Here is a 23963-nt window from a genome sequence, read left to right as displayed (position 1 = left end):
GTTGCATGTGAAATGTTTAATAATGCTTTCAACCAAACGTATTTACTTGGATATCTGAAGGTGGGAGGGGGGGGTATAGCTACTTAAATATTTTTTTTAAATTATTCAATAAGGCCAAGCTCTGTGCCTTGCAATCTTTGTGCCACACTACACAATGTGTGATACCCCTCCTAGGTGAGACAGCTAACCTACTGTGCTGCATATGTAGCTGCTGCACTCTTACCTCACACCAAGCCTGCCTTTGGCTACCACTCATTCACTTACTCAGCCCCAAGTCTACAGCTGTCAATTTGAGGACCAGTAAATTAGGGGGAATGGGGGCAACCATACCACCATGCCCAAGGTTAGGGGCTGGATGGGTTAGGAAGGTTTCAGACAAAGGTAGCTTATGGAAAAATTTTCCATTTGAGTTGTGCAAGTTTTTAGACATTTTTAATACCACTTTATCTTTCAAGCAATTTCCACAGTCCAACTGCAGGGCACAAGGTGAGATCTTTACTAATATATCCTGCAAATAAGAAGCTCTGGTGCTACAGCAATACAATTTTTAAAAAAATTTGTGATGTAGGTATCACTGGCTAGGCCAGTATTTATTGCCGATCCCTTATTGCCCTTGTTTAGAGGGCACTTAAGAGTCAACCACAATGCTGTGGATCTGGAGTCACATGTAGGCCAGACCAGGTAAGGACAGCAGATTTCTTTTCCTAAAAGAACATTGGTGAACCAGGTGGGTTTTAACAACAATTGACAATGGTTTCATGGTCATCATTAGACTTCTAATTTGAGTTTTATTGAATTCAACTTCCACCATCTGCCAGGGGATTTGAACCCTTGTCCCCAGAACGTGTCTCTGCCTCCCACGTTGCTGTTATGAACAGAAGATTAAATGTGCTCAAGTGGGGATAAGATCCATAATTGTAAGTACAAGAGTATGAAATGAGGACTGATAATTTCAACAAAGACAATCAATGTACATGGAGAAGGTTTTTAATCTGATCTGCAACCTGTGACAGCTAGGATAAGGGTAGAATGGTCCTTTCATGTTGCCTTGTCCTGCAGCTTATCACTGCTTAGGTTGAATGTTTGTAATAAGACAGCATATCATCCAGGGAGTTTAATCTTGCAGATTGATCCTGTTCCAAATTTGCTTGAGACTTCCCCACATTTGTGTACTGCTGTCCTCTAGTTTGTTCAGTCTGCTGATAGGAATATCTGGGTTGGCCCTTCTTCCAGCCTCCGTAGTTATTTGACCTCTTGAGATCACTATAATACTCTGAAGGGGGTGCAAACTCTGATGGCCTCTCATCCCTGGGATCCAGGCAATTCCTGGACCAGTGTCCGAATAGTTGCTCTGGAATGATTTAAAAATAAAACACACAATCAGTTAAAATGGTGCATTACCTGCTTCCTCAAAATAAACAGAACATGCATTTTACTCATGTCAACAGCAATGCATAGAGAAAGTGTATATATTGGAAGGGGGTAATATACACCAGGTCTCTCAACGTTTGTCATGGTCACAGAATCTATGTCACAGAATGCAAAGCCAGAAAATCCACGCATAACAATAGGAAACTACCCTCATGTTGATTTCTGTTTCAAAGAACACCAATTCAATCTCCTACATCTGAAAAAGAAAACCAAGCATACTATTCATCGTTCCAATCTACAATTCTCCTTTCATTAGATACCAATCTACTTACCTTTTCCTCTGTCCCATTCCCTGATGTGAGGTATGCCAGGTTTTGTGTCCTTCCGCTCCTGTGTTACAACCTCCACCTTATTTCTCAGGCAGGTAGCTTCGTTCTGCATTACCTCTGGTTCTGCTGCTGTGGATATCAATTCCTTAATCTCTTCATCTGCATGTGAACAAAGATTGCATGGATAACATGAGTTGTATTGTAAAGGTCTCGATTAATTTTATCATAACTTATAAAGGGGAGAACCTTGCTTATGGTGGACTTTATTTTTAGTGCTGTGCATCATACCTTTACAGCACTTTAAAATATCCTTCCTAAGGTGGATTATAAAGCACGCTACATACTTTAAAAAATATATTGTGTGGGCCTGAATAATATGCAGTTTTGACACCCTGCCTCAGAGCTACAGAACATGGAACTGCCCCATTCTTCACAAAATCTTTCCATAAGAGTCAGGGAAAACTGGTTTACCAAAAGGTGAGAGGGAGGAAAAAAGAAATGGATCAAAAAGCCTGTCACCCTCAACTCACGCTTACATGGCTTCTCATGGAGTTTCTGAGAGGGTCTGAAGGATTTCAGTCCATTGCCCATGGCTGAGCTAGTACATGGAATAAAATGATGGAAGCAAACCAATGAAAAATTGAAAGGTTCAAATAACTAAAGTTTTAGGTGAGGCAGCTGGAGCATGATCAGAAATACATCTGTAATTTTATTGCCTACACATAATCGAATCTACTCATTGTATAGAAAAGGCATTTAACTGATGTCCATCACCAGTCTGGTATCTTCCATAGAGATTTTATATCATTAAATGAATGTAACCAAACTTCAGGAAACCTTTTCCAGTTTTTAAGCTGCATATGTTATAATTTTAAAATTGAAATTAAAATGCAATTATATTTCTCCCTAGTTGAAGCACCATTCACCAGCTGACTGGTCATACAAATATCTGACAATACAACCCTTGAAATGCCCAAAGAAAAGTGGCTCACTCTCAAATTTCCAGGGAAAAATAAAGCATCCACTCTTCCCGATTCTCCTAGTCATGCTATGAAAGGGAACATGTATTCTCTCATTCTTTCTGGGATTGTTGTAACAAACCCTCCATATATATTTTTTATTCATTCACCAGGATGTGGGCATCACTGACTCGACCAGCATTTATTGCCCATCCCTAATTGCCCTTGGGAAGGTGGTTGGGGTGAGCTGCCTTATTGAACCGCTACAGTCTATGTGTGGGTACAACCACGGTGCTGTTAGAGAGGGAATTCCAGGATTTTGACCCAACGGCAGTGAAGGAACAGTGATATATTTCCAAGTCAGGATGCTGTGTCACTTGGAAGGAAATTTGTAGATGGTGGTTTCCCCTTACGGCTGCCCTTGTCCTTCTAGGTGGTAGAGGTTGCAGGTTTGGAAGGTGCTGTTGAAGGAACCTTAGTGCCTTGCTGCAGTGCATCTCATGGATGGCGGACACTGCTGTCACTGTGTTGGTGGTGGAGGGAGTGAATGTTTGTGGAAGGGGTGCCAATCAAGCAGACTGCTTTGACCTGGATGGTGTTGAGCTTCTTGAATGTTGTTGGAGCTGCATGCCTACAGGCAAATGGAGAATATTGCATCACACACCTGACAATGTAGGGATACATTGTCACACCATGTATATGAAACAAAGATGGAAAGGTGAAAATCCTTGCTTCTATTCTAGTGCTCTTCCACATGTCCCATTTTCTAGGCCTCACCCAGCACAAAGATTTGCTCACACCTTCATTCTGCTCTGGCAGCTCTGCAGTATCTTCAATTCCATCGCCTTTCAGTTTCTTCATCTTCCTCTGACGAACCTTCGCCAATCTAGCATTCAACATGGCTTTGCGCTTCTCCTTCAGCTTCTCTCGTTTGGTTCTTTGATCCATTGTCTGCAACAGAAAGCAAAGCTCAGCCACTGCAACACTCACTGGAATTTAGGGATGGCAACTGAAAGAGCCAAATCAGAACTCTTGTGCACTCAGGTGAGACTGATATCCCCCAGCTCAGGAGCTCCCAAACACCATCTCTAGGGATTCTCAATAGAACAGAAACTGTCAATCCTCATTGCTGACCTCATGTGACACAATATAGCAATTCTTTACAGGGATGGAAAAGATCAAAGCAAGATTACTTCTCACCAGCTTTTATTTATACTTAATAGCAGTGACTGGCTGTGCTATACTAGGAATTGAGGATAAGCATGCTAACTGCAGTGTAAACCTTTCAGCTGCTGTACTGGACAATTCCTTCATATGGCCAGTCAATTGCATGGTCTACCTTTGGTTTTCCAGAAATTTATGGTTGAGCTCCAATTGTAGCAAAGAAACACTGTACTGCTGGTAAGACACCAAAGAAGTGCCTAGTTGAGGCAATCCTGAGTCTGAGCATCTGGACAGGGATGGATCTGAATGCCTCATTTTTTGAAAATGTATTCCTTTCTCCCAAATCCTCTCTCCGACAGTAACTCAGCATTATAAAAACTAATTTCGTTGTGGCATTGCTGGTATTTATTGCCCATTTCTGGTAGATGAATGTAACCAAGCTTCAAGAAACACATTTCCAGCTTCTAAGCTGTTTTTCTTCATAATTAATTTTAAAATTTCAGTTAAAATACAATTATATTTCCCCCACAGCCCAGGCACCATCCAGGAGTTCCCCTGTAAAACTGCTTCCCAGGCCGCCTCAGAGCAGTTAAAAATTAAACATGTTCGTGCGGGACTTCAGTCATTTATAAGCCACAGCAGGGAAGGATGACAAATTTTCCAAACCTAAAAAGATATCAGTGAACCCCATCTGACAGCTTCATGGTCACGTTTACTGACACTAGCTTACTATTTCCAGATATAATTTTATTTTTCAAAAATTGAATTCAAATTCTCAAACTGCCATGGTGGGACTTGAGCTCACTTGAATTCTCAGGCCTCAGGAGTACAAGTCGAGTACGGTACTCTTAAACAAGACAGTGCAACAAAGCTTTTACCAAGTCAGATCTTCATGTACACAGATTACTTGTTCTTGTCTACAGAGCTTGGTCTCACCCACACATGCTTACTCCCCACTGCATGGCACTTAATAGGAATCATGAGTGGGCAACCAGGGTTAGGATGCCCCCTCCTTGGCCCATGGCCAAGAAGGCTAATAGTAGCAACCCAAAATATTGCTCTATGTAGTATCAGTTAGTTCAGTGTAGACTGGCAACTGAGCTTGGGACCTTCGTTCCTGGTATACTGAATTTTCATTCTACCTTCTCCACGGCTTTATCATTCTTCTATAATAGTTCTCCAACTTTAGCCTCACCAATGTCTTCTATAAATTTAGCACCTCTTTGTTTTTTTATTCAGTGAAATTATATAAAAATACTAAAAAGCAGACACCTAATTTGTCTTATTTTGGCCATTTCATAGCTATTTCTACCTGCACTTCTATCTTTTAAGATTAAGGTATCTACACGCCCAGATCTCTCCTTCCATTCATTTGGGATCAACCTCCTTTCAGTCTTCCTTTTCCCCAGGATGTACTTATTCACATTCTACTCCACAGAACTGCCGACTCTTCTAATCAGTCTATGCCTTTCCTCAATAGTTGTGTGTCCAAATCATTTATCTAAATGTTAAGGCATTGTAACATAGATCCATGGAGCATTCCACCCTCCACATCCTGCTTACTTATCTCTATTTTATTCTTCCTTCTCCCCCAGCCCCGACTCAAAACCATTCCTGTATCCACGTGGTGAATGGTCATGTAAAAGCCTCTTATTGCACAACCTGCCACTTTACAGATTCACGTGGACTGTCCCAGACAAGTCCAGGCTCCTGGTCCATATGGCTCAGCTACTCAGAGCCTTAACCAGCTGAGCAACTGGGAGAGCCCAGTGTCCCCACTGTAACCATTTAATTCAAATGGCGGCAGTACATCAACACATCTGGAACGTACCTGTTCTCTCAGCATGTCGAGGGTCTCGATCTGCTTCTTCCTGGCACTTTCATCACGAGCAAAGGCAAAATAACCTACACCCAGTTCTCGAGCCTCTGTAATACAGTAAGGTCATTCTATCAGAACAGCTTCTACCAGCTATCAGTTTTCAAGATTATTTTCCCCGTACACTTTGGGCTCTGGCACCTCACTTTTCAGCTGGCAGATTTGGCCAGCAACACAATGCCAGGCCTCTGAAGACGTTGCTTTGACTACCAGCAACGCCAAGGCGATACAAACTCTAGCTGCGAACAGTACACTACACAATTTTGCACCATGTCTGTTTTAACGATGAGAACAGTTTTCCAAAATAACATTTACATTGGAGGCTCCTCCAATGGATTAAATGAAGGAGCTGCAGATCAACCTTTATCTGGTATTATACCCCAACTACTTTCAGGAAGGGGTTAGGGCCCTCTGCCTCCCCTCCCTCCCACACAAATTCTGGTAGCTGACTGTGGTGCAGCTCCCAGCTTGCTGAAGGTTGAGGACAGGGTGTGACAGCTTTTGACCAGAGAACGAGATGTGAAACAGCTTAGAAAAAGAATCAAGAAAACCAATCGAGCAGCCTTGGAACCTCTGGGTCAATGGCAGATAATAGCAGACATCTGGGAAGGCCAAAGTTATCTGCAGTTCCAGGCACAAGGGTATCTCACAGACCAAAGAGCTCCTTTCACTCCAGCTCCCCCACTATTAAGACAAACATGAACTTTGGAACAAGCTAAAATAGTAGAGATCTAACTTTGCAGCTGTTATTGTTAGAATTTGACTAAGAACCCTATGGGAGACACCAAGCAGGCTGAAGACTGAATTGCAAATTCAGCCTCTTCATTGCTACTTCATCCAGGAGGTAATGAGGGTTTTACTGTTCCAGCCTTTGACAAGTTTTCAAGGCATGCCTGACAGCTGAGAACAGGGTGATGTTCAACTGTGATGCTGTCCACAGTGGAACAGCCTGTCAATAATCATTGCGCAGATACACACACCAAGAATAGTCTTTTTGGGTAAGGTACAGGAGGCAACTGTTACACTTGGAATCACGAGTATGCACCAAAAACAGAGAAAAAGAGAAAATAAGAGAAGAAAATTAAATAGGGAAGAAAAGAATGTCCTGCAAGAGACCAACTTAACCCTGGTAAATCAACTGAGGGCACTTTGAAGAAACTTCTTAATGAAGGGTGCGGCACACACTAAAATTAATACCATTTTGCCGGATGTCTTCGTAGTGCATGGGTCCGATTGGTTTGTTCAGGGCCTCCTCTTCCTCTCTTTCCCACTGCTGCCGCTGAAGCTCCCTTCTCATGTCTTCGGAAAGCAACGTCTTTTCTCCCACTTCTTGCCTGTGAACAGTTCAAGCCAAAGACATGTCGTACAGACCCATGTCAACACCTACTGTCACAGGACAGGAGTACTTACTTCCCAACAAGGAGCAGAACTTCATTTTTGATTATTAATTATTATTAATTACCAAGTTAGAAATGATGGTCAGGCAAATCCAGAAATAGTGATAAGTGGATACCAAGGTGACCTGTCAATATAGGTAAGTGTCTTCATGTGGAGGTAGATGTGGTGAATCAACCATTACAGATAACTGTTCTCTTTCTTCCCCAATGGCCAAGTAAATAATTATCTCTAGAGTAAAAGCAAAAAGCTGCAAATGCTGGAAATATTAAAAATGAAGGTGCTGGAAAGCTCTTAGCAGATCAGACAGCATCTGTGAAGAGAGGAATAGATCTAACATTTCTTTTGGTCCTGAGGTTCATTGACCTGAAACGTGAACCCTTGTTTCTCCCTCCAGAGTTGCTTTGGATTTGAAGATTACCAGTCAAGACTGAGGAATCCAAAGAGTATGATGGAATGTGATCTGCCTGGTTTCAAGTTCTAAGGTTTCCTATACCATGCATTTTTATGCAAGATCAAGGCACTGAATTGTTTAAAATATTAGCCATGAGGCTGTATTGTGTGATTTATTTTGACTTGCTGATTGAGTGCATGGATTGCTTGGGAACTTCACACAAAGTACAAGTGGTATTTTGTGTAAGTATGAGCATTAGTATGATAAAATTCCATTAGACTTTGTCTGCAGCATAGCCAGGTAATCAAAGAACCAGTACAGCTCTCCTATACCCCGCCCAATTAAAATTAAAACAGAAAACGTTGGGAAGCACTCAGCAGGTCAGGGAGCAACTCTGGAGGGAGAAACAAGAGTTCACGTTTCAGGTCAATGAACCTCAGGACCAGAAGAAATGTTAGATCTATTCCTCTCTTCACAGATGCTGTCTGATCTGCTAAGAGCTTTCCAGCACCTTCATTTTTAATATTTCCAGCATTTGCAGCTTTTTGCTTTTACTCTAGAGATAATTATTTACTTGGCCATTGGGGAAGAAAGAGAACAGTTATCTGTAATGGCTGATTCACCACATCTACCTCCACATGAAGACACTTACCTATATTGACAGGTCACCTTTCTTCTGGAGACACAATAAGTGACTTAACAGGTTACCTAAGTCACAGGCCTAGTTCAGTCACTTCAAAAGGGTGTGCTAAAATAAGGCAGAACTACTGTGTACAAAAGGCATGTGCTTATGCAAAAGGCAACGGTTTTATTATTTTGATATTCAAAAAAGTTTTAATGCATTGGTGAAAATTAAGAACTATATTGTCATTTTAATCTGCTGACCTATTTTATTTTAAATAAACACAAATTTAGGTTTTAGTCTGAACTACATATTCTGGTGTTTTCCCGTCTATCAACGAGTTCAGTATGCCTCAGTGAGTAACCTATGCCAGTTCCATTGCAAGCTCAACGGTATAGGGATTCACTCTTCACCTGTGGCATGCTATCCAACATACCTCACACAAAGTGAAACTCTTTAACAGTGTGAGCTGCCTATGAAGGTTTCATTTCGAGCTAAGCATGAGTAAAGAGTATTGGAAAGCATTTGGATCCTAACAGGTATTTGTGCAGCAAGTGAACTCCCGAAATAGAATAAGTTAGAATAGGAAACAATAGAGTCATAGATAATGCAGCAAGGGAAGACGGCGAGAAGGGTATCTAGTGTGCAAGATGCAAAGGACCTTACAAACAAGTGAACTTCCTGGGAAAGCCAGAAATAATTCATAACAAAAAGTTTTCACAAGTCCTTAAAATGACTCTGTGCTGTAGGAAGGATCATATCCACAGTGGAGTGAACTTCTGCAAGGTAGTTTTTTTTTGTTGTTGGTTGAGCCTTGTTTTCAGTTCAACAGAAATATAGCGTGAAACGACAAGTGACAAGTTTACTTCAAGGCAACAATTTATTTAGGATATTGGAGAGATCATATAGTTTAAATACTGAGCAAGTCTAAACAGAAATGCATGAGAAGTTGGGTTCTGGTGGTTCTAACTTGTTAATAGAATCCAAGCTGGTTGGTGAAGTCAAAACCCAAGATACAGAGTTTTTCTTTACTGAGAGGGTTTATTGACTTTGTTCAGGGTTTATTGACTTTGTTCAGTCTCATAGCTCTCCTTCCACCCAGTGTCCCAACTGTCTCCTATTTATATGTGATCATAGTACTTAATTAAACAATGCCCTTCACCCAAGTACCCTAATGCAAATATAATTAACATACTGTTAACAATCACCCTTAGGGATGAAAGGACATTGTCATAACCCACCATCAGGAATGGCATTCAAGTCCAGACTGATGAATTAACAATCTCCCCTTTTTATCAGCTGGAAAGGTCCCAGTGAATGATTCTGCAACTGTTTCAACCCAGTAGCTTGTGAGCATGAATCCACAGATACAACTGCCCAGAATTTAGCAGTAAATTGGTAGTCTTATTCAAGAGGCCACTAGATTACTGAAATGTAAATGTCACTCTAGGTACAAATAAAGAATGTTTTTCAGGTTAAGGTTAACAAAAAAAACTCAAATCCATAATGCACCCTATCAGGTCAAAGCTCTCCATAGTGCTTACATGTGGATAATTTCTGAAGAGCAAGGACTGTTACATAGGGAAATATGTCAGATATTCTGCATCCCACAAACAGCCAAGATCCAAATAATTAACCAATCTGCTTTTGGTGATGTGATTTGGGAGGAATTTTGACCAGGGAACCAGGAAAATTTCCTGTTCCTCACGTAACATGGAACCTTTAGAGCACACTAGAGGAAGCAAACGAGATTGCTGGTTCAACATTTCATTCAAAGGACCGAGCCTTCAACAATGTATCTCTCCATTAATATAACTACAAATGGGACACTGCCTGAAGGATTGCACAGAAAGCTTTGTCATAGAACTAGGAACACACAGCACATGCATTAACAGGTACTAAAGTGGAGAAACGTTCCAATTTCCGACACCAATACTGATCATTCAGGCACAAACATTTTGCTTAGAAAGAAAGATTATAAAGGTGTATGTATGTTCTGAATAATCAATCCAAATACCTGGCTATTCCTACAAGGTGCAGCACCCTTACCCTATTCTCAAGGACAACCAGGGATGGGCAACAAAATGCTGGCCTAGCCCACATCCCATGAAAAGATAAAAAAAAACTCGAAGTATCTATCACTGCCTCCATTCCTGTAGCTCGTTCTTCCTAAAGGCACATTATTCATGGCTACAAATGCAAAATACTGTGGATGCTGGAACTCTGAAATAAAAGAATAATTTCAATTTTATTTACTCATGTTACCTTGATCCTTTTAGATCTTTATCCATAGCAAGTAGTCCTGACAAATCTTTCTTCATGCATCTTCTGGATCGGCCTAAAGAATCCACATAGTCAATCCTGGGGATGGGGGTGGTGGGGGGAGGAGGGGATGGGGAGGTGTGTAGAGGGAAGCACACAGAAAAGTACAGCTTTTAGTTCAAACTGCTATTTAATTGATTGATAAGGGGATCAAAGGTTACGGGGAGAAGGCGTGAGAATGGGGTTGAGAAACTTATCACCCATGATTGAATAGCGGAGCAGACTCGATGGGCCGAATGGCCTAATTTCTGCTCCTATGTCTTATGGTCTCCTACCCAAAATAAAAGCTGACACAAATGTAAGTCATGTGTACACTTTTAAGATAAATATTAAATTGGATAATATATCTAATTAATAATTATAACAATATAGAACTCCCTGGATGTCTGGCAGGGGAAATCAAGAACATAATTTAAGCCAGGCCTTAAAATGACAAAGCACAAAAGAAAAGTTTTAAAATGGATGCTATCTGAACACCAAAATTTAAAGAGAATCTTTAAGCTCTCTCCTGAAGTGACCATACACACATTAAAACAGGCATTGTTAGTATTTCAGTATCTCGATGGATGGACCATTGTTAAGATGTAATCCTAGACAGAGTGTGTCAGGCTATTGGGGGTTTTCCAGACAGGCTTAGCCATGTCCCTATGAGCTCTCTGCACATTCACACTTTCAGTATCACTTCCTTGGGGCATTATAAACCCAACAAAATGAAATGTAGCTGACTGAAGACTCTTAATGCATTCCTACAAGATTAACAGTGCCAGGGATTTAGAATGTTTCTTGCAGCTTCAAGTATAAACATTTGCAAATTGAAATTTTAGGATACTATAGATTTCTCCCCCATATTCTAGATTCTCACCATTCCTCATCAGGGTTCGGTGGTGGTGGAAGTTCAGACTCAGGCACTGCATCCTCATCTTTCTCACTCTTCGCTGTCTTCTTTGCTGCCTCGCTCTCACGTAGAGCCTGCAACTGTTTCTGCTTGTCAAAAATCTTCTGTGTGAAATCTACTAAGTACATGCTTTCTGTTTCTTCATCTGGTACAGGATAGTGGGGTGTCCGTTTTGTATTAAGAAGGGCAGAGATAAATTTTTAAAAAAACAATTATTGGTAATTTGAGATTTAAAAAGTCATACTTTACTATACATTAGGAGCAATTAGCTCTGGTCAAAATAAAGCCAACACCATTTGGTTTTACGTTTTCTTTTTACATGGCAGTTTCTTTAAAAAAAACTCCAATTCAGACTGCATTCCATCTTTCTTTAAATTCTGTACAGAATGGCAGCCCCAGATGCAGAAAGGATAGGTCAATTCAACACCTTGAGCCCATTCTGGCAATCAGATTATTGCTGATCTGTGTCTTAACTCCATTTACCCATTTAACATCCCTGCCAAACAAAAACTGGTCAAAAGCAAAACACCACAGACGTTGGAAATCTGAAATAAAAACAGAAAATGGTGGGAATACTCAGCAGGTTAGGCAAAATCTGTGGAGAGAGAAACAGAGTTAATATTTCAAGAAGATATCATCAAAACGCAATTTCAGTTTTGAAATGTTAAAATGAACTAGCCTCAACAGCTTTTTGGTGAGAATGGTAATTGTATATTAATTGTATGCATGCGGTGGGCATTAACTAGGGATTCACTTGCGTACCTATCAATAGAAACAGACTGAAATTGTGATTGTTGGGTTAGGAGGTGATCCTTGTAAGTGTAATTCTATAAATAAAAAATAAAGTGTGTAAAAACTGACTCTAATTCTTATCTTTCACCAACTGCTTTCTGGAGTCTTAAAAGAGAGTTCTCAGATTTCCACTGTCCTTTGTGTGAAGAAGCATATCCTGACTTCACTCCTAAAGGGCCGAGCTCTAATTTTAAGATCATGTCCAATTGTTCTGGCCTCCTCCAGCAGAGGAATTGGTTTCTCTCTATTTACCCTATCAATTCCATTAAGAGCACATGAATTGCAAATTATATTACTGATCTCTGCACCACTCCAATACTGACCTCTTGTGCATTGCAGATTTTCACTGCTCCACCACTCGTGGCCAGTTTTCAGCTGCCTAGACCCTAAGATCTGAATTTCCCTTCTTAAACCTCTCCTCCATTCCTATTACTTCCCTGTGGGGCTCGGCTTAAAACTTTGTTTGATAACTCTCCTGTGAAATGCCTTGGGATAGACCATGTAGTACAGGCTTGTCTAACATACAGCCAGTGACGCCCCACTATGCACCCTCCGAGCCAGTTTTCAAAATGCCAGCCAAAGAAATAAGTTTGAATGGAAGATTCTGCATGGAGTCACTCCTCCACTCACAGGCCGTTTCTCTCCCACGTTTACTGCTGGTAGGTTCACTAGGTGGAGCGGGGCCCAGGGAGCGGAGGCGCCAGCGAGGTGGGGCCCAGGGAGCGGAGGCGCTGGCGGGGCAGGGCCCAGGGAGCGGATGCGCTGGCGGGGCAGGGCTCTGTCATATAGAGCGGATGTCCAGCTCATTCCCCGAGACTAGGAGTGAGCCTGACACATAGAAACATAGAAAACAGGAGCAGGCTTTTCAGCCCTTCGAGCCTGCTCCACCATTCATTATGATCATGGCTGATCATCCAACTCCATAGCCTGCTCCCGCTTTCTCCCCATATCCTTTGATCCCTTTCGCCCCAAGAACTATATCTAACTCCTTCTTGAAAATATACAATGTTTTGGTCTCAACTACCTTCTGTGGTAGCAAATTCCACAGGCTCACCATTCTCTGGGTGAAGAAATTTCTCCTCATCTCAGTCTCAAATGATCTATCACGTATCCTCAAACTGTGACCCCTGGTTCAGGACTACCCCACCATCGGGAACATCCTTCCTGCATCTACCCTGTCTAGTCCTGTTAAAATTTTATAGGTTTCTATAAGATCCCCCCTCATTCTTCTGAACTCCAGCGAATATAATCCTAACCAACTCAATCTCTCCTCTTATGTCAATCCCGCCACACAAAGCTTATTACGCTCTAGTACTCACCTGTATTTGTTACTCATTATTTTCACACCTCAGCTCTTTTGAAGTTCATGTTTAACATTGTGCCAAACTTTCTCTTTCCAAAATTTGCTCATCAGCCACTTGAGTGAGAAAAACTTTGAAATGTGGCCCCCTGCTTGAAAAGGTTGGGCAAGCCTGATATAGTATGTTAAAGGTGGTGCATAAATTCAAGTTGTTGTTGTAAAAATCACAGTCACATGGGAACAAGGTTCTTTGCCTATAGGAGGCACAATGAGGCAGCCTTGTTCACTCCTGCTCGCAGACTGTCTGGAATGCCACTCAGTGGGAACAAGTCAACAAACTGTAGCTCATGGAGCTGGCAGAGGGAGAACTGCAGAACGTGAAAAAAAAAAATAGGAAAAAAAAAGTACATGCTTAGCGCAGATTCGCAACACTGGCATGCACTGACAAAATGGCCAACACAGTGAGAACCCAACCAATAGAAGCAGACAACCAGAACTATCAATAGCCTAACTGACATCATTCTGCAGCATGTTATAAGAGATTAAGCAACGAAGGCTCCTTGTTTTTCAGTATTTTATGTGACTTTGCACTCATCAAAATGAGAGATGGCACTGGAGAATAGAACACTTTCAATTTCAGGCTCCTATTATCAGGCAGACCCAGATGAGTTTCAAACTTTAGATTGAGACCTTCCAAAATCATGTCACAACTAAAGATGTGTTTGCTTTTTTTAAAATCAAGAGTTAAATGGAAGTATTTGAACAAAACTTAGAAACCACAATCCAAATTACCTGGCAAGTTCCCTTTTGTCATTTGTTCATAAAGTTTTGCTTTTTCCTCCAATCTCTGCCTAAAGAAAGCACAAATTAATTTAGTCTACAGTAGTTAACACAAGGCATCAGCATAGCATTTTACAACACAGCATAAACACTCTATCACAGAGCATTCTTTTGAAAGGAAATCCCTTTTTTGAAAGAGCCGCAGTTCGGAACCGTGAGCACAAAATCCAGGCTTACCATTCCATTTGGCTGCTGAAGGAGTTGGAGGTACTGTTTTTTGGATGGGACCTTAACCCAAGACTCCATTTGCTTTCTCAGGTGAACATTAAAAATCACATGGCATTATGTCAAAGATAACGTTCTCTCTGGTACAATAGCTAATATTTGTCCCACAACCAACATTATTAAAAATATAGATTATCTGGTCAGCATCACATTGCTGCTTGTGAGATCTTGCTGTGCACAAATTAGCTGCCACATTTCCTAAAGTATAACACTTATAAAGTATAAGACAACAATTTTTAAAAATGCATTTAATTGCCTATAAAGTGTGAAAGGTGCTGTGTAAATGCAAGTCTTTCAATTGGTTCTTTTTAAATTAAGGAACCAAAGTGAAGAGCCACAGTCTAAAATGCAGGACACCACAGAGGTTGAAAGAAAGGAGTTAAAAGATGAAGATGGCGTGAGGAGGAAGAGTATTTGGAGAGAATAAGAAGAATATCTGAGAAGCCCAGAAAACAGCATCAACAAAGTAAGAGAGTTACCCACTTACATTATAAAGCACTCCTCACAGACAGGATGACATGTCAGAATGCTTTATAATAATGAGGAAAAGAAAGGTTGTGTCAGCGAGAGAGATAGAGGCTGGAAGTTAAAGACATGAGAGGAATTGACTATCAGGCAACAATGCGGGAAGCAACACCGAGATAAGGGAGCAGTTTTCAAACATTGGACTTTTTGAGGCTAACATCTGTAGAGTGGCACAGCCCAGTGTCAATGAAGAAACAGACAGATTTAAATCCTGCTCCATTAAGTTACTGATCTTATCCATGCTGCTGTGGGACTCAATAAGCAGCGGCCAGGTTTGAATATATTTGTCCATTCCTTGGCCAAATGTTGAAATCTCCCACAACCAACATTGTTCCTCATCTGTTCAAACATCATCAGATCATTGCCTGCTCGCATTGCAGAGGTGGTCTATTAACAACACTAATTGATAATTTTGCACCTTTATGAGTTTCAGTCATATTATTTTATTATATGCTCTTCTGCTGCTAGATCCACTCTTCCAAGTTCTCTACCTCTGCCCGCCTCCCTCGAAAGGAGAGAAAATCGCAAGAATGAATACATGCCTGACCATGTCATGGTAAATTGCAGTGTACTCCACTTCAGTCAGAAGCCCTTGACAATCCTCCCCTTTCAATACCAGTGCATTTTAGTAGGTAACTGGAATGGGATATAACATTCAATTCAAAAACAGAATTACCTGGAAAAACTCAGCAGGTCAGGCAGCATCAGCGGAGAAGAAAAGAGTTGATGTTTCGAGTCCTCATGACCCTTCAGCAGAACTGGGTGAATCCAAGGAGAGGGGTGAAATATAGGCTGGTTTAAGGTTGGGGGGGAGGGGGGGGGGGGGAGAGAGAGAGAGAGAAGTGGAGGGGGGTGGTGTGGTTGTAGGGACAAGCAAGCAGTGATAGGAGCAGATAATCAAAAGATGTCACATTCAATTGCCTAAGTGTCACTGAATAGTTATTGACAATATGCCTTCCTGGGACTTTGACTCACAATAAAGATCAATTCCAGTTAAAACTCTTACTTTGATTTATCGAGAGTCTTCTGTTCTTCAATACTTTCTTCTATATCCTTCTCAGCCCGATCTAAAACACCTGCATTTTGCTTGATCCAGATACTCGGCTTCTGTTAAATTTATAGATCATCAGTTTAACATTTCTCTGCATCTCAAAAAGTATAGAACACGTTGTAAGGCAATGACTGTTAAATTATGGAGGAGCATAAGGCAACTTTTGTGTCAGAGAATGTACAGAGAGTGATGATTATTTATTTTGAGAAGTTTATTTCTGCTCATCAAGGCGAGGGGTGTTAGTTGGAGAGACCTGTAATCAGGTTGCCACTATCAAATACACCTGGGTCAGGTACAGCACAGGTTAGATGCAGAATAAAGATCCTCTGGGCTGCACTAGCAATGTACCTCAGCTGCAACCTCAAATGGTTTGGATATGGGACAATGGTTAGCCAGGATTGGCTTACAAGCAGCAATTGAAGGATGAAATCTCCCATACTACAGCTATATAGTGAGAAGGACACAAACCTGGGAGCAAATCCCTCCTTGTCCATTTGGTGAGAGGGAAGATGCTTGTCATACAGCAACAGAAAAACTAAATAAAACCTAGCTGACTGAGAAAGCCCAAAGTGCAACGTTTTTCCAGAAGAATTTAAGGTCACCATGAAGCGCATCATCCAGGAACTATATTTTGCAATGCGATCACCAGGTTCCTGTCAAATACTGGCACAAATACTATGAAAGGAAAATGAAAATCACACATAAGCCAATGCACCTCAATATGAAAATATCTTGATTGATATTCTCAATTTAGCTACTGTGCCCTCTCCAAATGGAACTGAAAGGAGAAAATTGTACTGCTGGGTGCTTTCCCTAGCTCAGCAAGTCAGGTTAATTACCATTAATAGCAAGACCTCAATTAGCAATAGTGACAGAGAGCTCTCATACCTTGTTGACTGGCTTGGCTTTAAATGGCGCCCCTGCTTCTTTCAGTAGTTTATCCTGCTTGAACTCCTCCTGTTTCCGATAAAGTTCTGCCTTCAGATCCACCAACTACAACACACAATTGTTTAAAAATAGATCATGAGATGAGATTGTTGAAACAATTCAGAAATTAAAAACCTGACAATTGCAGAATACATGAGGACAGAGAAGAATTTTGTATTGCCCTCAAAGACAGTGGACCTCATGTTTTGATGCCAACCAATGTGATAGGCATGTTTTTATCACAGATATCGTTTTGGAAAGGCCAAACCTTTGGCTTATTAAAACCAAACATGACAGATTGCTGGTTATGAGGAAATAATTTTCTTTCTCCCCAGAACTCTATACATAATAGTAATAAATACACTGTAACTTTATCTTTATTGTTAGATGAGTTGCAAAGCACCGTTAGGTTAAAATGAAAACTGAATAATATTGCCCAAAGTGTTTAAGGAGGCACATTAAATATTTGATGTGAGTGCCACCTGGTGGTGCTCTGAATGAAACCTCAAGTTGACATATGGATCAACCATGATCATATTGAATAGTGGAACAGGCTCAAGGAACTGAATAGCCTACTCCTATTCATATGGCTAAGTGGAAGCACTCCTGCCTTTGAGCTTGTGAAGGCTGTGAGTTTACACCCCACACCAGGACTGTAAAACACAATCTAGAGACGTAGTACTCAGGGACAACTGCACCCTCGGAGGTACCATGTTTTAGATGACAGCTTAAATTGAGGCCTCTTCAGGTGGATGCAAAAGATCCACTGGCACCATTCAAAAACAACAGGGAGCTTACCCAATATCGTGGCCAATATTTGTATACCAATTGGATGTATGCTTGTCAGCAACAACACCGTCTACATTTCAAGGTAGGCAGTTTGTTGGTTTTAAAGAGCTTTGGAACATCCCAAGGCTACAAAAGGTGCTACACAAATATCTATCTTCCTTACTTTCATTCATTTTGCTCGGCTTAACAAGATTTTGTTCAATTTTGAATGATTATTGTAATTGATATTTTCTAAAAACAGGTTATTTTATTTGTTTCCACTTTATTATTCTCTTGCATCTGACAGAAGATTTGAATCAATAGGACAGTGGGTTCCTTGCTCAACATTAAATGTCAAGTTGACTGGTGACCTACCCCTGTGAACTGCTCTATAACTGGTCTGGATTGAACTCTCCTATTGTGCCTTTATAAGTGGGGTGGTGGGTTACTCACATTCGATCAGCTGCCTACCACGTTACCCTGCAAACCTTGGGGAACTGCTGCACAAGACCCTTTCAACATCACTATAACAGATTATCTGCTCATTATCTGATTGATGTTTGTGGGAGCTGGCTGCTCTGTACTGCATTACAATAGTGATTGCACTTTAAAAAGTACTTAATTGACTGTAAAGCACTTTGTCACACTTTGAGGTCATGAAAGGTGCTTCATAAGTACCATTTTTTCTCGAAGAAGCTGCAGGGAACCAAATGGCGCTCGCACAGAGCAAGAGGTGACAGCAAGCTGGGGAGGCAATTACAGAGAGCTGAGTGCAAGGAAGCAAAATGTAGTCATTCTAGGGCAACAGGTAACGTAAAAATCGCCACTAAGCAGAGCTTGTGTTTGTGCACAAGAGCCCAGAAGAAACAGCTCTGAGGCAAGTATGCAATAGCAAAAAAGTTTGTTAGGGAAACCTTAACTTTGCAAAAGATCAGGAGGGAAGCACTAGATAAACCTCATCTCTGGAAATGAAACAAAAGCCAACCAAAGCCCAGGAAAGTGGCTGGCCTGCTTGGAAAGTTGCTGGAATGCATTTCTATGGCAGTAAAGGAACTTTTACAGGGAAGTTTAGTAACTTTTTCCAGAATTATTTTTTTTTTGCTTACTGTAAATGTGACATAATTGGAAGCAATGTGGCTGCTAATAGGAAATCAAAGGGCTGGTTTATTCAACTGTAACTCTCTGTTTGCTATATGGTTCTTACATACAGCACAACAGCTTACAGGGTCCACGTGTCTGTGTATTTAGAGTCTTCACCCATTCGATCTGCCTCAGCTTAGCCTTAGCAGATCTTTCTATTCCCTTTTCTTTCATGTACTTGTCTAGTTTCCTTTTGAAAGTATCTAAGCTATGTGCTTCAAACATGACTTGTGATCGTGAGCTCCACATTCTAACCATTCTCAGTACAGAGGTGTATTTTTATTTTCCTATTGAATTTATTTGTGACTATCTTGTATTTATGGCCCTAATTTTGGATTCTCCCAAAGTGGAAACATTCTCTCCAAACTATCCTATCCAACCCATTATTAATTTTAAAGATTCTGAAGAGGAGTGGTACAGACTTGAAATATTAAATATTTAATTAGGTCACCTCTATATCTTCTTTCTTCTAAAGAAATCTTTCTTGATAGCCATAAACTCTCAGCCCTGGTATCATCTTTGTAAATATTTTTTGCACTTTCTCTAGTGCCTTTTTTAAAAAATGTATTCACGGGATGTGGTCTTTGCTGACTAGGCCAGCATTTACTGCCCATCCCTAATTGCCCTTGAGAAGGTGGTGGTGAGCTGCCTTCTTGAACTGCTGCAGTCCATGTGGTGTAGGTACACCCACAGTGCTGTTAGGGAGGAAGTTCCAGGATTTTACCCCAGCAACAGTGAATGAACAATATGGAGTTCAGAACTGTGCACAGTACTCCAAGTGCAGCCTGACCAGGGTCCTATACAAGGTTAACATAACTCCACAACTTTAGAAATCCATATTCTTATAAATAAACCCCAGTGCCTATTATAATTTTTAATTGCTTTGCTGACCTGCAATGCTGCTTTTAATCATTTATTTACCAGTATCCCTCGAATCCATTGTTCCTCTACCTTACACGTTTTTATATTTTCTAAGCTATAGGCGATGGTTCTATTTTTCCTACCAGCATGTATCACCTCACATTTATCTATGTTAATGCTCATTTGCCAATTAACTACTCAATCTACAAGTTTTTAATTGCATATTAGATTGCATTCTTCCTCAGTGTGAGCCATAGCCCCAGTTTAGTATCATCCACAAATGTTGATATTGTGTCTCTTACTTTTAAATCCAAAGTGTTAATGCAGATTATGTTTAAGTGGTTCCAGCACTGATTTTTGTTGAACAATACTTTCTACCTTTCTCCCATTTGAGTAACTACCTTTTGTAACTACTCTGCTTTCTACTTTTTAAGCCAATTTGCTGTCTGCTCAGGTATTTGTCTCCTGAAGTCAAGTCCTAGTCTTTGCTACAACTCTATCATGTGGTACCTTATCAAAGATTTTTCAAAATCTATGCATTTGACATTTACTGCATTACCCTTGTCTACTTTATGTGGTAATGGAAAGAGTAGTTAGTTAAACCATGACTTAGCCTTTCAAAATTCTACACTATTGTCATCATATTTTCTGTCACTAGATGCCCTTTGATCGCTTCTTTTAGTATAGATTCCAGTATCTTTCCTATCAATGACAGTAAGCTGACTGATCTGTAGTTCCCAGGTTTGTTCTATCTCCCTTTTAATTGCTGTTTTACTTTGCTGCTTCATAGTGGTTTGCTGGCAGCCTTGCAACCTGTGCGCTGAAACTTAAACCAATCAGTTGTTGGTCAGTTAATAATCTGGTTAATAATCATTTATTTCAGTCACAATGTTGGCTCCAGTGACAAGTGTGACACCCAAGGCGTGGCAGATACTTTCCAAATGTGACAATTCGAGTATGATGGGACAGTGTGATGCAACTGGATATGACAGCTACCTAATAGTGGAAGACATTTCGTTATATAGTTATTTATAGATCATGAAAGCGACTTAATTTTTCATCTCAGAAAAACAGCCTTCATGGTTACTCAGACTAGACAACTGTCAGTAGGTGAGGAGGATTGAAATGCCTCATGCCTTAGCCTATCAGCAGAAAAATGCCAGCTGCTATTAAATTGACAATCTTACTCAGAGAAACCATAAGGTTGGCTGATGTGGGAAAGGCAAATGTAAAGTTATTTGCTCTACAAAAAAAGTCCAAATTTTCCCAACCATTTCAATTTTCCCTTCACAAAAGTATTGCTTGACGTTGGGTAATGCCACTCTATATATAACTTAGCTATAGTGGCCATTCTTTGCGTGAAAGTCAAAACAATGACCAACTGCAACCTACTCAACTGACAGAGAGGCATCACAGCTAAGCCAAAACTTGTACAGTCACACAGATACATTTTCTAGCAGAATTCACTGGATAACAATCAGGAACGCATTACACTGACTTAGTGTCACCCCTGGCTCAATCGTAGCACTCTTTCCCATGAGTGAACGTTCAAGCCCTACTTCAGGACTTAAGCACATAATCCAGAAATCAAAGCTAATGTCTAATTTTCCCTGGTCCTCCACAAGCTTCATCACACTGGTACTTTGCTGATAGACTCGCTTCTAAAACATGTGAAAGGGCTGAAGTTGTGGTACATACTCACTAGATACTCAAAAAAAGACACCAGCTTGTCCATTCAACTGCAAGTGAATTTTGACTGGTGTGATAAATCCTAATTACTACAACAGCTTATATTGATACAGCACTCATAATGTAATAAAAGTCCCAAGGCACTTCAAAGGAGCATTATAAAACAAAATTTGATACCGAGACACCAAAGGAGATATTAAGGTAGATGACCAAAAACTTAGTCAAAAAAGGGGGTTTTAAGGGCTGTCTTAAAGGAGGAAGCAAGGTAGAGAGATGAAGAGTTGTAAGGAGTAAATTCCAGAGCATGGAGCGGAGGCAACACAAGGCACAGCCCACCAATGCTGGAGCAATTAAAACTGGGGATGCATAAGAGGCCAGAATTAGAAGAGCGCAGATCTCCGAGGGTTCCGGGCTAAAGGAGATTAGAGATAGGAAAGGAGCAAGGCCATGGAGGGATGTGAAAATAAGGATGAGAATTCTAAATTCAAGACATTGCTTCCCTGGGAGTCAATGTAGGTCAGCAAGCACAGGGGTTAAGGAACTGAAAATGGAGCAAATTACGACACAGGCAAGAGTTTTGGATGACCTCAAGTTAACGGAGGGCAGAACCCTAGGGGTTGGTCAGAACATATGAAGTAGGAATAGGCCACTTGACCCATTGAGCCTGCTCTGCCATTCAATGAGATCATGACTGATCTGATCGTAACCTCAAAGTCTCAGCCCCACCTACCCCTGATAATCTTTCACCCCCCTTGCTTTTCAAGAATCTATTTACCTCTGCCTTAAAAATATTCAAAGACTCTGTTTCCACCGCCTTTTGAGAAAGAGAGTTCCAAAGATTCACAACGCCCAGAAAAAATTTCTCATCTTTGTCCTAAATGAGCGACTCCTTAATTTTAAACAGTGGCCTCTAGCACTAGATTCGCCCACAAGAGGAAACATCCTCTCCACATCCACCCTGTCAAGACCCATCAGGATCTTACATATTTCAATCAAGTCGCCTCTCCTTCTTCTAAACTCCAGTGGATACAAGCCTAACCTGTCCAACCTTTCCTCATAAGACAACCCACCCAATTCAGGTATTAACAAAAAAACTGCGGATGCTGGAAATCCAAAACAAAAACAGAATTACCTGGAAAAACTCAGCAGGTCTGGCAGCATCGGCGGAGAAGAAAAGAGTTGACGTTTCGAGTCCTCATGACCCTTCGACAGAACTTGCGTTCGAGTCCAAGAAAGAGTTGAAATATAAGCTGGTTTAAGGTGTGTGTGTGGGGGGCGGAGAGATAGAGAGACAAAGAGGTGGGGGGGGGGGGGTGGGGGGGTGTGGTTGTAGGGACAAACAAGCAGTGATAGAAGCAGATCATCAAAAGATGTCAACGACAATAGTACAATAGAACACATAGGTGTTAAAATTAAAGTTGGTGATATTATCTAAACGAATGTGCTAATTAAGAATGGATGGTAGGGCACTCAAGGTATAGCTCTAGTGGGTTTTTTTTTATATAATGGAAATAGGTGGGAAAAGGAAAATCTTTATAATTTATTGGAAAAAAAAGGGGAAGGGGGAAACAGAAAGGGGGTGGGGATGGGGGAGGGAGCTTACGACCTAAAGTTGTTGAATTCAATATTCAGTCCAGAAGGCTGTAAAGTCCCTAGTCAGATGATGAGGTGTTGTTCCTCCAGTTTGCGTTGGGCTTCACTGGAACAATGCAGCAAGCCAAGGACAGACATGTGGGAAAGAGAGCAGGGTGGAGTGTTGAAATGGCAAGCGACAGGGAGGTTTGGGTCATTCTTGCGGACAGACCACAGGTGTTCTGCAAAGCGGTCGCCCAGTTTACGTTTGGTCTCTCCAATGTAGAGGAGACCACATTGGGAGCAACGGATGCAGTAGACTAAGTTGGGGGAAATGCAAGTGAAATGCTGCTTCACTTGAAAGGAGTGTTTGGGTCCTTGGACGGTGAGGAGAGAGGAATTGAAGGGGCAGGTATTGCATTTTTTGCGTGGGCATGGGGTGGTGCCATAGGAGGGGGTTGAGGAGTAGGGGGTGATGGAGGAGTGGACCAGGGTGTCCCGGAGGGAGCGATCCCTACGGAATGCCGATAAGGGGGGTGAAGGGAAGATGTGTTTGGTGGTGGCATCATGCTGGAGTTGGCGGAAATGGCGGAGGATGATCCTTTGAATGCGGAGGCTGGTGGGGTGATAAGTGAGGACAAGGGGGACCCTATCATGTTTCTGGGAGTGAGGAGAAGGCGTGAGGGCGGATGCGCGGGAGATGGGCCGGACACGGTTGAGGGCCCTGTCAACGACCGTGGGTGGAAAACCTCGGTTAAGGAAGAAGGAGGACATGTCAGAGGAACTGTTTTTGAATGTAGCATCATCGGAACAGATGCGACGGAGGAGAAGGAACTGAGAGAATGGGATGGAGTCCTTACAGGAAGCAGGGTGTGAGGAGCTGTAGTCGAGATAGCTGTGGGAGTCGGTGGGTTTGTAATGGATATTGGTGGACAGTCTATCACCA

The 23963-nt window shown here is 41.3% G+C and overlaps 1 protein-coding gene across 1 annotated transcript in view; it reads right to left on the bottom strand.

Annotated features, from left to right (window-relative positions):
• Positions 1 to 971: 971 nt before the first annotated feature.
• Positions 972 to 23963, bottom strand: part of ccdc174 (coiled-coil domain containing 174) — a 29023-nt gene continuing 6031 nt past the window's right edge. The window contains exons 2-11 of the mRNA XM_041192614.1: positions 16949 to 17053; positions 16016 to 16116; positions 14212 to 14270; positions 11295 to 11472; positions 10376 to 10471; positions 6897 to 7033; positions 5655 to 5749; positions 3460 to 3610; positions 1704 to 1859; positions 972 to 1351 (exon numbers count right to left, since the gene is read on the bottom strand). Of these exons, the coding sequence (XP_041048548.1) occupies positions 1071 to 1351; positions 1704 to 1859; positions 3460 to 3610; positions 5655 to 5749; positions 6897 to 7033; positions 10376 to 10471; positions 11295 to 11472; positions 14212 to 14270; positions 16016 to 16116; positions 16949 to 17053 (1359 nt within the window). The 3' untranslated portion in view covers positions 972 to 1070. The remainder of the gene's footprint in view (positions 1352 to 1703; positions 1860 to 3459; positions 3611 to 5654; positions 5750 to 6896; positions 7034 to 10375; positions 10472 to 11294; positions 11473 to 14211; positions 14271 to 16015; positions 16117 to 16948; positions 17054 to 23963) is intronic.

The sequence above is a fragment of the Carcharodon carcharias genome, chromosome 7 (genome assembly GCF_017639515.1).
Source record: "Carcharodon carcharias isolate sCarCar2 chromosome 7, sCarCar2.pri, whole genome shotgun sequence".
Classification (NCBI taxonomy): Eukaryota; Metazoa; Chordata; class Chondrichthyes; order Lamniformes; family Lamnidae; genus Carcharodon; species Carcharodon carcharias.
This window is presented reverse-complemented; position numbering and strand designations above follow the sequence as displayed.